Source organism: Podarcis cretensis (genome assembly GCF_951804945.1).
Source record: "Podarcis cretensis genome assembly, chromosome: 7".
NCBI classification, from domain to species: domain Eukaryota; kingdom Metazoa; phylum Chordata; class Lepidosauria; order Squamata; family Lacertidae; genus Podarcis; species Podarcis cretensis.
Window position 1 is genome coordinate 25549806 of NC_137176.1, and position 18029 is coordinate 25567834.

Sequence of the window (18029 nt, forward strand, 5' to 3'; positions counted from 1 at the left end):
GAAGAGAAATCGTGCTCTGGCGGCGCGGCGGCAGCAGGAGGCCCCATTAGCTAAAGTGGTGCTTCAGGTTAAGAACAGTTTCAGGTTAAGAACGGACCTCCAGAACGAATCAAGTACTTAACCCGAGATACCACTGTATATGATTTCTTAAAATATAGATCTGTACATTACTGAAAATGCTCGTGAGGCAACACATGAAGCACCACAAGCTATTCTTAGCCACGGTCAAAGCGGTTTTTACTCCACCGCCACACAGTCCCCAGGGAGACCCGGTATGCATTATCCTACCCCTTTCAATGTTCTTCCCTCTGAGATAATAGCACGAAGTTCACAGTATGTTCCCCTCTCATGAGTTTCATCTTCCCAGCAGCAGGGCCTCCTCAAATTCTCCACACCTATTGTTGGAACAGGTGCAGAGGATATGAAGAGCAGCCTGTGGAGATGAGTGGGCCTCTGAGAATGGTCTCTGGAAGGCAACAGCTATCTTATTAGCCAAAACCTTCTCGCTCAGGCAGTCTCTTGGGTAGCCCTGGAGGAGGAAATGAGGCTGGGCTCTTTTGTTTTTTTAGAATTTTATGTATTTGGCTTTCTGTTTTATTGGTTTGACTGGCACTGCTGCCGTTGCTGCCGTTGCACTGTTGCATTCCTTTCGCTAACGTATCACAACCTGCTTTAAGAGCAAAGGTAGGTATAAATTCTAAAAGTAAATAAATGAATGGGTTTCAGCTAAACCACAGTGGCTGCATTTGAACGTCACAGTAAATTATGGCTTGTCGTGATGGAAACAAGCCTAGTTTCCCCCCAGGCTCATGTGCTCCCTCTCTTCTTCTCTTCTAGTGTGGCTGCGAGGAGGAGACCAGAGGATTTTGCTTCTGATACCAATTAACCACAGCTTAACATTACACCTGAATTCTAAACTGTGGTTAATCTCATCTATGGTTTGACGAAACAAGCCAGCTTCGTAAGCAATGGTTTAAATTTATATGCTTCAAACAAACCATAACTGAGATTAACCACAGTTTGTTCAGACAGCACAGCAAGCTGTGGTTAATCGAACATGAACTCTTCCTCTCATCTGTGGTGGGAGAGAGGAGAGTATGCAAGCCTAGAAGCTAGGCTCATTTCTAAGACAATAACTATGGTTTTTTTGTGACTGCTCAAAGCCACCATAGTGATTAGAATTACGGCATACATAGGCCCAGTTCTGACATAACGCTAAGTGATAGTTTAGTATTATGTGAACATGTCTGATTTATGTGCTCTTCCCTCACCTCTGTGAGATTTGTTTTACTTGAAAAAAATCTGTGTTTAGCGTTGTCTGGGAAAGGACAAACTGTGCTTCATTTAAGCTATGGTATAAACCAAGACCAAACTTTACGTTTATGATCTTTACTTGCTTTAACAAACCATCGTTTAAATGAAACAATGCTCACTGTTCAGCCACAATAAATTCCAATTTGGGTAAACCGTGAACAAGACGCTCCATACACCCTTGTTCTGGCTGTGGGGACTGTATCAACCTTCTTGCTCTCCCTCCTTCATGTGACATTAAAATACAGTTTAGCATCATTTATATTTTATTTATCGAGTTTAGATCCCACCCTTCCCTCCGAAGGAGCCCAGGCCCACAGGCATTTCGCCCCTTCATTTGCCGAAAGAAACCTATCTTAAAACAAAGCCTTGTTGGCATGTTGGCCAACACTTTGTATGACTGAGTTGCAGATCAACTCTGCCAAGGGAACCTTAACATTACAGAAGGGGAGCTGTTTCAGTTGCAAGCAAAGACCCTACCTGCCCGCAGACTGTCTCGCCAGAGTGGTGCATGCTCTAGTTTTCTCCCGCTTGGACTACTGCAATGCACTCTACGTGGGGCTGCCTTTGAAGGTGACCCGGAAACTGCAATTAATCCAGAATGCGGCAGCTAGACTGGTGACTGGGAACGGCCGCCGAGACTTGAAAGACCTACATTGGCTCCCAGTATGTTTCCGAGCACAATTCAAAGTGTTGGTGCTGACCTTTAAAGCCCTAAACGGCCTCGGTCCAGTATATCTGAAGGAGCGTCTCCACCCCCATCGTTCAGCCCAGACACTGAGATCCAGCGCCGAGGGCCTTCTGGCGGTTCCCTCATTGCGAGAAGTGAGGTTACAGGGAACCAGGCAGAGGGCCTTCTCGGTAGTGGCTCCCACCCTGTGGAACACCCTCCCTTCAGATATGAAGGAAATAAGCAGTTATCCTATCTTTAAAAGACATCTGAAGGCAGCCCTGTTTAGGGAAGTTTTTAATATTTAATGCTGTACTGTTTTTAACATTTGATTGGGAGCTGCCCAGAGTGGCTGGGGAGACTCAGCCAGATGGGCAGGGTATAAATAATAAATTATTACTACTACTACTACTACTACTACTACTATTCATTGCTGAGCTGGGTACCAAGCTTCATTCATAGCATTGCATCACATGGGGCGTTCTTTATCAGCTACTCACCGGCTCGGTCATACAGAATGTGGGATCGCTGCAGTCCCTCCTTAACATGATCTTCTGTGATGACCATTTCGTTAACAGAAGAGCCATGTGTGCTACTCTGCTGCTGGAGCTTAGTTAACCTGGCCTGAACAGCCATCTGGAGTCCATTCAACCCAGTTCTTGCATCGCCATCACAAAGATACGCGAGGGTGTTTACAGCTTTTCTCTCGATGCACACGCAGCATCTGAAATGAAAGACGTGATATCTGAGTGCATTTCCTATTGTCCACAAGGCCACATTTCTTTGCCCTGACCACTGAGAGCCAAATGGATATGAGCTTTATCCCTAACTAAATGCCACAGTAGTTAAATATTAAGGTAAAAAGGTAAAAAGTAAAGGACCCCTGGACGGTTAAGTCCAGTCAAAGGCGACCATGGGGTGCGGCACTCATCTCGTTTTTTGGCCGAGGGAGCTGGCATTTGTCCTCAGACAGGTTTCCGGGTCATGTGGCCAGCATGACTAACAAGCTACTGGTGCACGGAGAACAAATGCCAGAGCTCATGGAAACGCCGTTTACCTTCCCCACTGCAATGGTACCTATTTATCTACTTGCACTGGTATGCTTTCGAACTGCTAGGTTGGCAGGAGCAGGGACAAAGCAACCGGAGCTCACCCCGTCACGGGGATTTGAACCGCTGACCTTACATCGGCAAGGCTAAAGAGGCTCAGTCGTTTAGACCACAGCACCACCCGCATCCCTTAAATATTACAAGGGCTTTAAACAGAGTATGCAATCCACAAACTATGCCTTAAGCATGCTAGAATCACCATAAAAAATTCCTTCCAGTACCACCTTAGAGACCAACTAGTATAAGCCGACTTTTTCGGCATATTTTTTATGCTGAAAAAGCCCCCCCTTGGCTTATACTCGAATGATGCGGGCGGTGGCGGTGGAGGGACGAGTGGCCCGAAAGGAGCCCTTTCTCGCAGTTGGTCCCACCACAAAAGCTCATACCAATAACAAACTTAGTTGGTCTCTAAGGTGCTACTGGAAGGAATTTTTAAATTTTGTTTTGACTACGGCAGACCAACACGGCTACCTACCTGTAACTAGAATCACCATGGACATTTTAACCATTGTACGAAACCTGTCTGTACTTGCAGCCAGACAATGGGCAAGAGAGACAAACTTTGTAAAGCTTTATCTACATAAGATTAACTTTAGATTTGATCAGGGAATCATACTGAACGGGGACTAAGAAAGCAACTTCCTGCTTTATTTTTATTTTTCTTGAATTGAAATAGAACCTAACCCATTGTTTGCGTCGCTCATGTTGAACTGGAACTAAAAAAAGATCTTAAGGCTTGCACCCAATAAGTGTCCTGTCAATGCGAATATTCCCTCTTGCCCAATGCGACTTCCCCATGCGGGCACCCTGTGCCCTCCTCAAATATGCTCTGGAGGGTTGAGGGAAATCACAAAACAGATTTCAGGGGTTGGTGGTGAAAGGAGGTTTCCACTGTTACCGGAAAAATCCGAGGGCTCCCTTGGACAAAAAGTAAAGACACCAACCAGAGTAAATTGGAGCAAATCAGCAGCCTGTAGGCTTGGCCTTTATTGACTGTTGCAACAGGGTGCTCCCCTCACTTGCAGGTGAGAGGAAAGACACAGAAAAATGGTGTGCAAGACCTTATAAAAACTTTTGAAATTCCCATCCTCTAGGTCAAGCCCACCCCCAGAAACATCATGCATACATTACAGAAAGGAGGGGTTGAGGGAGGAGTTGTGGTGGGAACCTGAGTGTCCTGTCACCTGGCTGGTTCCCTTCTCCTCCTCCCCATGAGTCATTTTTCTGAAGACAAAAGGTAGTCACAGTTTCCTGCCCCCTGAGGGAAGATCTGATCATTGTCCTTTGTTCCAGTCCTTGCTGAATCCATTCCCATATGCAAGTTCTTTGTGATCTTGATTGTCTTCTGTCTAGGACCATCAGGGTTGGCATAGCAACTGGGCAGGGCTCCTGTGGATGTGCTGGGATGGTGAAGGGATTATGGCTGCCCTGTATCAAACCTTCCCCATTTTGTAGTCCTTCCTTCATGGAGTAAAATAAAAGTAAAGGTAAAAGGTAAAGGTACCCCTGCCCGTACGGGCCAGTCTTGACAGACTCTGGGGTTGTGCGCCCATCTCACTTAAGAGGCCAGGGGCCAGCGCTGTCCGGAGACACTTCCGGGTCACGTGGCCAGTGTGACATCGCTGCTCTGGCGAGCCAGAGCCGCACACGGAAACGCCGTTTACCTTCCCGTTGGTAAGCGGTCCCTATTTATCTACTTGCACCTGGAGGTGCATTCGAACTGCTAGGTTGGCAGGCGCTGGGACCGAGCAGCGGGAGCGCACCCCGCAGCAGGGATTCGAACCGCCGACCTTTCGATCGGCAAGTCCTAGGCGCTGAGGCTTTAACCCACAGCGCCACCTGCGTAGAACAGTGCAAATCCGATGCATGGTTGATTTTCTATGAATTTATAACAGAAGCGTAGCGAATGTAGTGTGTGAGTGTGAGTGTGTGTGAAGTTTGTACAAACTGAATGATGGGGGGGGGCGGGGTTTCCTGCTACACCATTGTGCCAGCATGAATCCTTGCTGCTGTATTGGATGCAAACCAAAGCAAGACTACAACGGGTTCAAAATCAGGGTTTGGCCACCCCCCCCCCATGTGAAACTCAGTAGCACAAACATGAGCAACAATGTGAACGCTTTAAAAAAAATAGGAGAAAAAAAGTTCAATATCAGGAAGCATCAGGCAGGTTAAAGGACAAAATTTACTTTAACCGAACAGTAGAAAATTGTAGAGCAATTTGCAACATGATGATGTCATGTCCTGCTTCCCTCAAGGGCAGACAGAGACCTGCTGCCTTCGACAGCTGCCTTGAGTTCTCCATAACAGCTTACCCTACTTAAATAACAAAATAACCCAAAGATTGGTGTTGAAAGATGCCTGCAGGCCCCACAACCATTTGCCTCAAGCTGACCATAAAGATAGCAGAATGTACAGATTTTGAAAAGAGGTGTTAGTATTGCTGTGAAAAGTCAGATTAAAAGGAGGGAGGAGAGAACAGGCCTTCAATTTACAGAATCTATCAGCACTGGAGATACCGCTGCCAGTGATTTAGAAATGCCCCCAAGGAAAAAACCCACACACTTCAATTTCTGTTGTAGAAGATGTCACTTGCAATTATCACATTTGTTTCTTTCACTCATCCATTTTATCACCGCCTTCTTCCAAGTTGCTCCTGTTGGGCTACATGATCACCTCCATTTTATCATCACAGCAGTCATGTAAGGTAATAATAATACAGTGGTACCTTGGTTTAAGAAGAGCCCTGTTTAAGAATGATTCAGTTTACAAACTCTGCAATACCAGAAATAGTGTTCCGGTTTGAGAACTTTACCTCGGTCTAAGAACGGAATCCGAACGGTGGAAGGGCACCAGCGGCGGGAGGCCTCATTAGGGAAAGCACGCCTCAGTTTAAGAATGGTTTCGGTTTAAGAATGGACTTCTGTAACGTATTAAGTTCGTAAACTGAGTTAGGTAAAGGTACCCCTGCCCGTACGGGCCAGTCTTGACAGACTCTGGGGTTGTGCGCCCATCTCACTTAAGAGGCCAGGGGCCAGCGCTGTCCGGAGACACTTCCGGGTCACGTGGCCAGCGTGACATCGCTGCTCTGGCGAGCCAGAGCCGCACACGGAAACGCCGTTTACCTTCCCGCTGGTAAGCGGTCCCTATTTATCTACTTGCACCCGGAGGTGCTTTCGAACTGCTAGGTTGGCAGGCGCTGGGACCGAGCAGCGGGAGCGCACCACGCCGCAGGGATTCGAACCGCCGGCCTTTCGATCGGCAAGTCCTAGGCGCTGAGGCTTTAACCCACAGCGCCACCTGCGTCCCGTAAACTGAGTTACCACTGTAATAATTTATTAATTATATGCTGCAAATCTGACTGGGTTGCCCCAGCCTCTCTGGGCAGCTCCCAACAAAAATAGTAAAAACACAACACAACATCAAAAATTAAAAACTTCCCTAGGTGGGCTGAAGATTACTCAGTGAGCTTCATGGAGAAATGAAGATTTATACCAACACTCTAGCCCAGGGGTCAGCAACCTAAGGCTCATGGGCCAGAAGTGGCCCGCGGAGGTTGTTTGACTAGCCCCCGAGCTGCCCCCGAACTGAGTTGCCTGCTCACGCGCTGCGCTAAACTGGCACAGCGTAGTGTGGGAACTCGCTTCCACGGTGCTGAAAATTGTGTCTGCACAGATGCAGACTCCGAAAATCACATATGCGCAGACGCCGAAAATCACAGGCACACACGCTCACACAATCCGGCCCACAGAGGGATCTCCATGGGACCAATCCGGCCCAGGCAAGATAAACCTTGCTGACCCCTGCTCTAACTACTACACCAAATGGTGTAGTACACCAAATGGTGGTTCCATCTCCTTAACATTTTTGCGAATACAGAAACACAGCCAACCTATTTTTCAAGGGCAGGAGTTGCCACGCTTCAGAATCTGGCACGTACAGCACTTCAACCTGTGCTGTTTCCAGCTCATTGACTCATTGCCCTTTTTATCCAACGGGGATTAGTGCGGGGAGACTGAAACAGACAGCAATTCCTTATGGAGTATGTTGGCACTGCACATAAACCCAGGATTGCCAGAGGTTCCGCACTTCATTCACTGAAGGATTTACGGTCGTTTTCTTTAAATGGTTATCAAGCGGCTAGAGAAGTCAAGGGATTCGTTTTGAATTGATCTAATTATACCCTTCAATAAACAAATCAGTCATTTAGAGAAGTGCGTTTATCCACAAAATATCAACATGGGTGCTTGGGAATGTGAAGTGTTGTGGTGGAATTTACAGCAGGGGTGTGGAACAACAGGCCCAGGAGCCAAATCTGCCCTTCCAGGGGCCTTGGGACTCCTCCTAGACCACAACCCTTTCCCCAGCCACTTTGAGTGGTTTCCCCTCAGTTGGAATGTGTCCTTGAACACTGAGAATGTTTCTTGCTTGCCTGGGTGGAGGATAAAGAGGGATGTGTGAGTGTGGCGAGAAAGTAGGCTACTGCTCAAAGCTAAAATTTACATTTGTTACTTTGGCCATTTTGGCCCCCAGGTGGTTTTCCCAGAAGAGTATGTGGCCCTCGGGGCTGAAGAAGGTTTCCTACAGATTTAATCCAAAAAGCAAAATGAAAAGCTAGTAGCCATCGTAAGAAGAAAGGATGCGTGTGTGAACGTCAACCTGATTCTAGGAGTTAATGAACAGCCTAAAGTAAACACATCTCACAGGCTGGGTGGCTGGGTCTGAAAAACCACAAGATTTCACCACCTCAGATACAGACACAGGCTCCCAGCTAAACACATGACAGGTAATGCATGTATAGGTGGCGTTCGAAATTAGCCAGGTGCGTTTTTTAACTGGCACAGGTTCCAACTGTAACCACATGGATATCTCTGGATTCCAGATTTGCGACTGACATCTCCATCTTGCTGGCCCCTCCAGCATTCTTAAGCAGAAGAGTTTATTAATTGCATTTATATCCCACATTTTCCTCCAAGGAGCACATGGTTCACCCCCATCCATAATAATAATTATAATAAAATCTCATCACAAAAATAGCACCTAGACATTTAGTTGTCGCGACGATAACCTAGGCTTATTGGCAATTAGCCTATACAGTGGTACCTCGGGTTACATACGCTTCAGGTTGCATACACTTCAGGTTACAGACTCTGCAAACCCAGAAATATTACCTCAGGTTAAGAACTTTGCTTCAGGATGAGAACAGAAATCGTGCAGCGGTGGTGCAGCGGCAGCAGGAGGCCCCATTAGCTAAAGTGGTCTTCAGGTTAAGAACAGCTACAGGTTAAGAATGGAACTCCGGAACGAATTAAGTACGTAACCAGAGGTACCACTGTATATCTGAGTTTGTAACACTGTCTATAGCTCACCTATGTACTTAGAGAAATGTGCTGGGAGATTTTCTTGCGAGAGACCATTTAAACAATCAATCTTTATATGATCTGTTCCCGCACAGAACTGTTCAGAACATCTTGCAGATTGTTCAGAACTCTCTGACATTGTTTTATACGTACATTTCATGCCTACACATGTTCTTGGCCTAAGGGCTACTATCTTTCCATGTAATTGGATATAGAGGCGCATTGTGAAGAACGATTGCTACCATGATATACAAGAATACAGTCATAATAGGATTACCTGGCACAGGCCAACAGAATTCCTCCTGGGATTCCTACCAGGGTGTCTCCCAGAGGAAGCTGCCAAGCTGCAAATAACTGAAGGCGGGACTACGCGCCCTTTTCTCCCTGCTGCCAACAGCGTGCTGCAAGCAGAATAGCTTTAGGTGACTCAAGCAAGCTACTGCACAAAGGGAGAGGGGACTTCAGTTTACTTGTATCCTTTATACCTGGCCCACTAACCCAAGTTCTCAAGGTGGATTCCAATGCATTAAAACTATAAAATATGTTTTCCGACATACAATAAAATAGAGTAAGTCCATGCAAAATAACATGAAAAGGAGTACAGTGGACGCTCGGGTTATGAACGTGATCCCTGCAGGGTGCATGTTCGCAACCCGCGCCTGCGCACACGTGGGTTGCAATTCGGCGCTTCTGTGCATGCGCAAAGCGTGATTTAGCGCTTCTGTGTATGTGCGACCGCCAAAACCCAGAAGTAACACATTCCAGTAACCTGAAGTGTCTGTAACCTGAGGTATGACTGTATATTAAGTTTTCCCCAGGCGAGAAATGGCTGCCAAAGCAGCCAGATTATTATTATTATTATTTTAAAAAAGTGTCAGTACCCAGAACACACTATTTGCAAGTGGATTTGAAAACCAGCAGCAAGCATGTTCTTTGAAGCAGGGACCAGCACATAGGTAGGTTTGTCCTTAGTACAACTGGTAATGGCCCCGGGCAATTTTGCCTTTGGTATACAGTGGTACCTCGGGTTACATACGCTTCAGGTTACATACGCTTCAGGTTACAGACTCCTCTAACCCAGAAATAGTGCTTCAGGTTAAGAACTTTGCTTCAGGATGAGTACAGAAATCGTGCTCCGGCGGCGCAGCAGCAGGCCCCATTAGCTAAAGTGGTGCTTCAGGTTAAGAACAGTTTCAGGTTAAGTACGGACCTCCAGAACGAATTAAGTACTTAACCCAAGGTACCACTGTAATGTGGGACGCAGGTGGCGCTGTGGGTTAAAGCCTCAGCGCCTAGGGCTTGCCGATCGAAAGGTTGGCGGTTCGAATCCCTGCGGCGGGGTGCGCTCCCGCTGCTCAGTCCCAGCGCCTGCCAACCTAGCAGTTCGAAAGCACCTCCGGGTGCAAGTAGATAAATAGGGACCGCTTACCAGCGGGAAGGTAAACGGCGTTTCCGTGTGCGGCTCTGGCTCGCCAGAGCAGCGATGTCACGCTGGCCACGTGACCCGGAAGTGTCTCCGGACAGCGCTGGCCCCTGGCCTCTTAAGTGAGATGGACGCACAACCCCAGAGTCTGTCAAGACTGGCCCGTACGGGCAGGGGTACCTTTACCTTTACCTTTACCACTGTAATGTCTAAACTAGATATATACACCACACAGGGAGACAAAGAAAGAACGCTCATTGCTACCTGCTCTGACCTTATATAAACCAGATGCTCAGTCACTGAGTAATAGTCTCTCCCTTTGGGTGCCATTTCCAAGGAACCCCTGTGTAGTGGGATAGCTCAGTCAGTAGAGCATGAGGCTCTAAATCTCAGAGTCATGGGTTTGAGCTCTATATTGGGCAAAAGATTCCTGAATTACAGGGGACTCATGGCCTCTTTCAACTCTACAATTATATTTATGATTCTACTGCCTGCAAGGAATCCATGTGTTCCTGGCAACAGTGTTAGAAAACTACCAATATACACCATAATGCTAAATGATATATTCTATTACTCTTTTAACTAAAAAAAAAACCCCAGTGTCAGGGACTCAGCGGGAGCGCAGGGAGGAGAGGAGATGGAAAGCGAGGGGGAGCAATCCGAGGGCAGCGTAGGAGAATATGACAGCAGCTCGATAGATTCCATGAGCCTCTCCAGCGAATCGGAAGATTCACAGAAGGGGGCGCCGATGGGCAGGACAAGGGGCGACCCAAGGGGGACACCCCAGAAGCAAGGGGCCAGCGGGGACTCCCAGAGCAGCAGTTGCAAATCAGGACCAGCTTCCCCACCAGAGCGTAGTGGGGGGGAGGAGTCCCAGGTGTCAGAACCCACATATGCACCACCAGCGAGAGAAGATGAGTCAGGGTGGACCACGCCTCCATCGGAGAGCGAGTTAACGGTTAAGAGGAAAGTTGCAGGCTGGGCGCGCGCGCCAAGTTCAAAGGTACAGGCGAGCGGCACAGAAGGTAGCCCGGATAGGGAACCAGGTCCTAAAGCCCGCCGGAAGGAGGGGCAAGAATCGTCAGGGTCAGCGTCAGAGGAGTCCAGGAAGGATGAGACCCTAGCGGGCAGGAGGGCCCAGAGGAGAAAGGAATTTAGGAAGAGGTGGAGCAAAGCGAGAGTCTTAAACTGGTGTGGAGGGGGAGGAGACTCAGACAGGACTTCGCCGGTCTAAGGTCGAGACGTAGAGCTGCACGCTGCGGCTTTAAAATGGAGACTGAATCTCAATAAAGACTTTTGTACATAACTACAGCCTAGCGTTGGTCCTCTGTGAGCTGGGACCTGGAGGCAGCTCTGACAGTAAGTCCTGTCTCAGATTTCAAAGAACCTCGCAACGTGAGAGGACGCAGCGAGGGGCGAAGATTGGTGCTTCGCGAGCTCACAAAAGCAGCACAAGATGACTACAGAAGAACGACTGGCAGCTTTGCAAGAAGCAGTGGTACAACTTAACGCAGAAATACGAGCGGCAAGGAGGAGAGAAGAGGAATCAGATGCTGTCTGCAAGGATCTGCAAAACAGGTTGGAAATGTTGACTAAACAGGGGCCACCGGCAGCCAAATCCGAAGGGATCGGGCTCGGGAAGAGAGGGGGGAGCCTGGTGTCGCATTTCGATGGGAGTCTGCAGCAATATCCTAACTTCAGAGCAGACGTAGTTTTTGCGCTAAAGTTGCTGGAGAAGGACTTTAGAGATGAGCAGGAGAAAGTAGGCTTCATACTAACGCATCTCCATGGAGAAGCTAAAGCGTGGTTGCGCAATCTGTGGAGAGATAATGATCCAGCCCTCCAAAACGCAAAAGCCTTCATTAAGGCGATGGACGCTTGTTTTTTATCAGAGATAGATGTGGATGTCGCTAGAAGAGAGATTCACGGTTTGAAACAAGGCAGAGCCACTGTAAGGCAATATCATTCCCGCTTTTTTGCATTGGTCAACGCGCTGGGATGGGAAAAGGACTCAGCGTCCGTCAGGGACCTGTTCTGGGAGGGGCTCAACGGGGCTGTGAAAGACGAAATCGCAAGGGGGGAGAGGCCACGGAGCACTCAAGAAGTGGTCCAGAAGGCGCTGACGATTGGGGTGCGGCTGGAAGAACGTCCCTGGAGCAAAGATGAAGGGCGTTGGGGACGCACGCCAGCAAGGGCACCTCCTTTCTTTCCCAGAGACTCAGCGCGCGCTCAATCCACGCCTCCACTGGGAGGGGGAGAGGAGCCGATGGAGATAGGTGGTGCCAAGGCTCAGTCAGCAACCAGAGCCCTAACACCGGGAGCAGCCAAGGTGAAGCCTCCTAGAGGGAACAGGAAGTGTTACATCTGCGAAAGTGCTCAGCATATGGCAAAAGAGTGCCCCCAGAGGCTCCACAAGCACAATGCAGCCTCAGCAAAAGTAACAGAAGCAGCTCAGCAGAGGGAACCGCAGCAGGGAAACGACGAAGTCTGGCTGGAAGCAGAGCCGCTGGGGCCCAGCCAGACGAATCAGTAAAGCAGTCCCCAGGAATCTTACAGCCCACAGACCCCCTCCCGCCCAAACCAGTGGTGCAGCTCACCGCAACACTCCAGCTTCCCAATGGGCTCACCATGGAAGTGCCTATTACCATTGACTCTGGTAGCAATGCAGACTTTATGGGGGTGGATTTCATCAAGCAACATAGCATAGCGCTCCTGCCTGCCACGATGCCCCTGAAAGTAGTGACAGTCGATGGCAGAGAATTGCTGGGGGGACAGGTGGTACAGCAAACGCCGCCAATGGTGATGCGCATTGGAAATCACCGCGAAGTCATCAGCTTCAACGTCACCCAACTGTCAGACACGCCCATAGTGTTGGGCATGAGCTGGTTGGACAGGCACAGCCCGGCATTGGCATGGTACCAGCGTAAATTGACCTTCTGCTCCTCCTACTGCGCAGAACATTGCATCATGACTAACCAGGAGGACGAGGGGCAAGAGGATGACCCACAGCTACAACTGGGCATGCTGCAAGCGGTACCCGACAAGTACAAGGCGTTTTTGGAGGTCTTCTGCGAGAAGGAAGCGGACAAGCTGCCTCCCCACAGACCCTACGACTGCAAGATTGACCTCCTGCCGGGGGCAACGCTGCCGACCGGAAAACTGTACTCCATGTCTGAAGACGAACTGCGAGAGCTCAGGGAGTTCATAGATCACAATTTGAAGCGGGGATTCATCCGAGAATCCAAAGCAGTGGGGGGCAGTCCTGTGTTCTTTGTGAAGAAGAAGGACACGCCCCAGAAGAGGCTTGTAGTTGATTTCAGAATTTTAAATTCGAAAACCAAGCCCACGGCTTTCCCGATGCCCAAGATCGACGACTTGCTCGCGACGGTGAGGAAGGGACGCATCTTCACCAAGCTGGATCTACGAGGGGCGTACAATCTTATACGCATGCGGGAGGGCGACGAGTGGAAGACGGCCATGTTCACGCCCTTGGGCACCTATGAGTATAGGGTTATGCCCTTCGGTTTACAAAATGGCTCCCACTGCTTCCAAGCATTCATGCATCACGTGTTAGCGGGGCTCCTCTACAAGAAGTGTGTCTGCTTCCTGGACGACATTCTGATCTTCTCGGAATCGCAGGAGGCTCACGAGGGAGATGTCAAGGAAGTCCTGCAAAGACTACGGGAGCACAGGCTTTACGCCAAGCTGGAGAAATGCCAGTTCGACATGACGGAGGTGGATTTCCTGGGCTACAAGCTGTCCGACAAGGGAATCGCCATGGACAGTGCCAAGGTACGATCAGTACTGGACTGGAAGAGCCCGCGCAATCGGAAGGAGGTCCAGAGGTTTGTCGGCTTTGCTAACTTTTATCGCAAGTTCATCAAGGGTTTCGCTATGCAGACGGCGGCCATCACGGACACCCTCAGCTCCAAGAAGAAGAAGTTCATCTGGACGGAGCAGGCGGAGCAGTCCTTTCAGAAACTCAAGCGTCTTTTTGCTTCCGAGGAACAACTGCTGCATGTGAACCCCAGCAAGCCCATGAGGGTGGAGACGGATGCCTCCGACAGGGCCGTGGGGGCAGTCCTGTTGCAGCGAGACCCGCAAGGGGATTGGAGGCCGTGTGCTTTCTACTCCAGGAAACTCAGCAAGTCGGAGCAGAACTACACCATCTGGGACAGAGAGTTGCTGGCCATTCATGCAGCATTCAAGGCGTGGCGGCACTTCCTCATCGGAGCCAAACACACGGTGCAAGTTCGCACGGACCATAAGAACCTGGAGTACTGGCGCACGGCGCGGTTCCTGAACCAGAGACACATCCGCTGGGCGGAGTTCTTTGCGGATTTCGACTTCAGGATAGAATATATCCCCGGAGACAACAACGTCATGGCTGATGCGCTATCCAGGAAGCCGCAGTATCTGGAGGAAGCAGCACCGGTAGCGGCCAAACACATTTTCGCACCCAAGGCGTGGGCATGCGCTTCTGCCACAGTAGACCTGGAAGCGATACGGCGCGAGCTGCGAACAGATTCCTTCGCGCGCTCCAAGATGGAGGAGGTGCGCAGCGGCACGGCAAAGGACGACGAGTTCCAGATACGCGACGGACTGCTCCTCCGCAAGGGGGCCATCTACGTACCGGGAGATGAACTCCGCGCGACAGTACTGCAACAGCTACACGACGCACCCAGCGCCGGACATTTCGGCAAGGAAAAGACAGTGGAATTAGTAGCCAGAGACTTTTGGTGGCCCAAGATGCGGGGAGAAGTCGCGGATTACGTCACGAGGTGCGACACCTGCCAAAGGGCCAAGCCAGTACACAGACCGCCGGCGGGACTGTTAGAACCGCTACAGACCCCGTCCGAACCGTGGGAGAGGGTAGCCTTGGACTTTGTCACTGACCTGCCCAGCTCGAGGGGCAAAACAGCAGTACTCGTGGTAGTCGACATGTTCACCAAGATGGCGCACTTCATTCCTTGCGCGAAGGTGGCCACAGCGGAACAGACAGCCAAGCTGTTCATAGACCACGTGTTCAAGGTGCACGGCCTGCCACGGTCTATCCTGTCCGACAGGGGGCGCCAGTTCATCTCGAGTTTCTGGCGGAAGCTGATGGGAATCCTGAACGTCAAGGTCAACCTAGCGTCGGCAAGACACCCGCAGACCAACGGACAAGCGGAGAGGGTCAACGCCGTCATGCAGCAGTACCTGAGATGTTACGCCAACCAGCAGCCCTCGACCTGGGTGGACTATCTGCCCCTGGCCGAGTTTGCCTACAACAACACACAACACGTGTCCATGGGGGTGACACCGTTTTTTGCCAACCACGGGCGACATCCCAGGACCTTCCCGGGCTTAGAGAAAGAGGGGGAGGGGGAGCCACAGGGAGCAGAGGCATTGGCAGAGGAGTTACAGGAGGTCCATGAACAGCTCCGTAGACAGTTAGACCTAGCAAAACACGTATACAAGATGCAAGCAGACAAACACAGAAGAGTGGGGGAGGACATACGGGTAGGGGACTGGGTCTGGTTAGCGGCCCAGGCAGTGCCGGCCAGATCCTTAGCTAAGAAGAAGCTAGGACACAAGCAGTTGGGCCCTTACCTAGTCGAGGCACAGATCAACCCAGTGGCTTTCCGTTTGACACTACCGGAGGGTTCCAGAATGCACCCGGTCTTTCATAGATCGGTGCTAACGCCCTACAAGGCACCTCACAGGTTTCAGGAGCCAGGAACAGCTCCCAGTCCGCTTAGAGATGCACCCATGACAGGGGGGTCGCCGAGGGCGGGGCCACTCAACGAGGTGACGGAGATTTTGGACTCGAGATGGGGGGAAGAGGGCGTCGAATATCTCATCGCAAGGGAAGGTGCCCCGGCCAGCGCCAACAGCTGGGTGCCGTACTATGCGGTGGAGGAGCACTACCTCAAAGACGAGTTCCACGCACTCTTCCCACACAGGCCCATGCCGGAGGATTATTTTGATGAATATCTTTTCACCCCCACACTCTCAGCCAGTACGTTTCAGGGGTTCTCCTCGGATGAGGAGACGGTTCCAGAGACTACCTCGCCGGAGGGGTCGGTCTCAGACTTGGGTGCGGAGCGCTCTTATTGGTGGGACACTCAACCCGAGGAGGAGTGGCGCAGGAGACTGCTCAGAGGGCCCTGGCACGCAGACTACCCAGAGGAAATGGGGGAACAAGGGGGCATGGACGGGTTGGGGGAGGATCCTGGTTTCGAGCACGCCGGCAACGAGATGGAAGCGGAGGAGAGCGACGTCGATGTACCCGTCACGGACTGGCAGCATGCCAGGGGGGAAGACCGGTATCCGGCAGGCACCCCCATAGCATTGGAGCACCCGGAACCCACGCCAGAAGAGGGGGAGGGGGGAAGGGGGGCTTCGAGGGGGGGATGGATGTCAGGGACTCAGCGGGAGCGCAGGGAGGAGAGGAGATGGAAAGCGAGGGGGAGCAATCCGAGGGCAGCGTAGGAGAATATGACAGCAGCTCGATAGATTCCATGAGCCTCTCCAGCGAATCGGAAGATTCACAGAAGGGGGCGCCGATGGGCAGGACAAGGGGCGACCCAAGGGGGACACCCCAGAAGCAAGGGGCCAGCGGGGACTCCCAGAGCACCAGTTGCAAATCAGGACCAGCTTCCCCACCAGAGCGTAGTGGGGGGGAGGAGTCCCAGGTGTCAGAACCCACATATGCACCACCAGCGAGAGAAGATGAGTCAGGGTGGACCACGCCTCCATCGGAGAGCGAGTTAACGGTTAAGAGGAAAGTTGCAGGCTGGGCGCGCGCGCCAAGTTCAAAGGTACAGGCGAGCGGCACAGAAGGTAGCCCGGATAGGGAACCAGGTCCTAAAGCCCGCCGGAAGGAGGGGCAAGAATCGTCAGGGTCAGCGTCAGAGGAGTCCAGGAAGGATGAGACCCTAGCGGGCAGGAGGGCCCAGAGGAGAAAGGAATTTAGGAAGAGGTGGAGCAAAGCGAGAGTCTTAAACTGGTGTGGAGGGGGAGGAGACTCAGACAGGACTTCGCCGGTCTAAGGTCGAGACGTAGAGCTGCACGCTGCGGCTTTAAAATGGAGACTGAATCTCAATAAAGACTTTTGTACATAACTACAGCCTAGCGTTGGTCCTCTGTGAGCTGGGACCTGGAGGCAGCTCTGACACCCAGTATTATAGTACCCGTTTGATTGGGCAGCTAGAGGAGCAAAACAAACTATGAACTTACTTGCCTGAGATCAAACAGGTGCCAGAAGAATAATTAGCATTCACCAAAAACTGAGAATGAACTTCCCCAGAATTTTTTTTTAAAAATGATTAATTGCTTTAGCACAATACTATTTTACAGAGCTCAGTGCTTTAAGCAATACATTCCTCCCTCCCCTGATATCCTGTGTTGAAAGGGATCCTAGAATCTTCATATTTCTGGGAGAATGCCTATTAATCATTTGCATGTGGTAATTACAAAAATGTGCGCCTTTGAAAACCACCTGTTCCTCAGCATGGAATCCAAGTTAAAAACAAATTGTTAATATCAACTTTGTGGTGGGCAGAAGCATCAAAATCTAAAAACAAACTATTCTTTCTTTACTGGTTTGAAGAATTTCTTAGTAATTACAAAGGATCGGAGTACTTCAGCCTTATATTAAAACATACCTAAGTTTCCTCTTCTACTTCCATATTCTACGGCTGCCCATTTATCCTACATGAGGTAACAATTGCAAGTCAGGAAACTAACCTACTTTCCAACCTCTGAATATATCCCCCCCTATACTCTCATCTTACACTTGCACTATTTCGTATTTTTGCCAGTCTCCCAAATTAACACGGGACATAATTGGACACCAAGCCTTGATGTTTGTACCTTGTAACCGGTGATACCTAGAGACAAAAATATAAACAGGCAAGAAAAACACCCTAGGACCTTGCACCAGCTGACCTCAGGGTGGCATGTTACCTAAAAGGTAAAGGAAAACTACAACTAAGTGCACAAGAGGAAACCTCCACTGGAATATTGCTAGTCTCCTTCACGCACGGCAGAGTTAAACTGTGGAATCAATTCCCACAAGACGTAGAAATGGCTGCCAAGAGGATTTGACAAGTTCATGGAGGAGAATGCTCCCAATGGCTACAAGCAATATGGCTATTCTCTAACCTCTGAAT

At 50.2% G+C, this 18029-nt stretch overlaps 1 protein-coding gene across 2 annotated transcripts in view; it reads right to left on the bottom strand.

Annotated features, from left to right (window-relative positions):
- Window positions 1-18029, bottom strand: part of WRNIP1 (WRN helicase interacting protein 1) — a 181373-nt gene that overhangs the window by 138225 nt on the left and 25119 nt on the right. For both annotated transcript variants that reach the window (XR_013841133.1, XM_079985004.1), the window contains exon 4: window positions 2482-2705. Coding sequence is in view for 1 of the 2 variants with exons in the window: in XM_079985004.1 (XP_079841130.1) it covers window positions 2482-2705 (224 nt within the window). In the remaining variant the exon portion in view is untranslated. The remainder of the gene's footprint in view (window positions 1-2481; window positions 2706-18029) is intronic.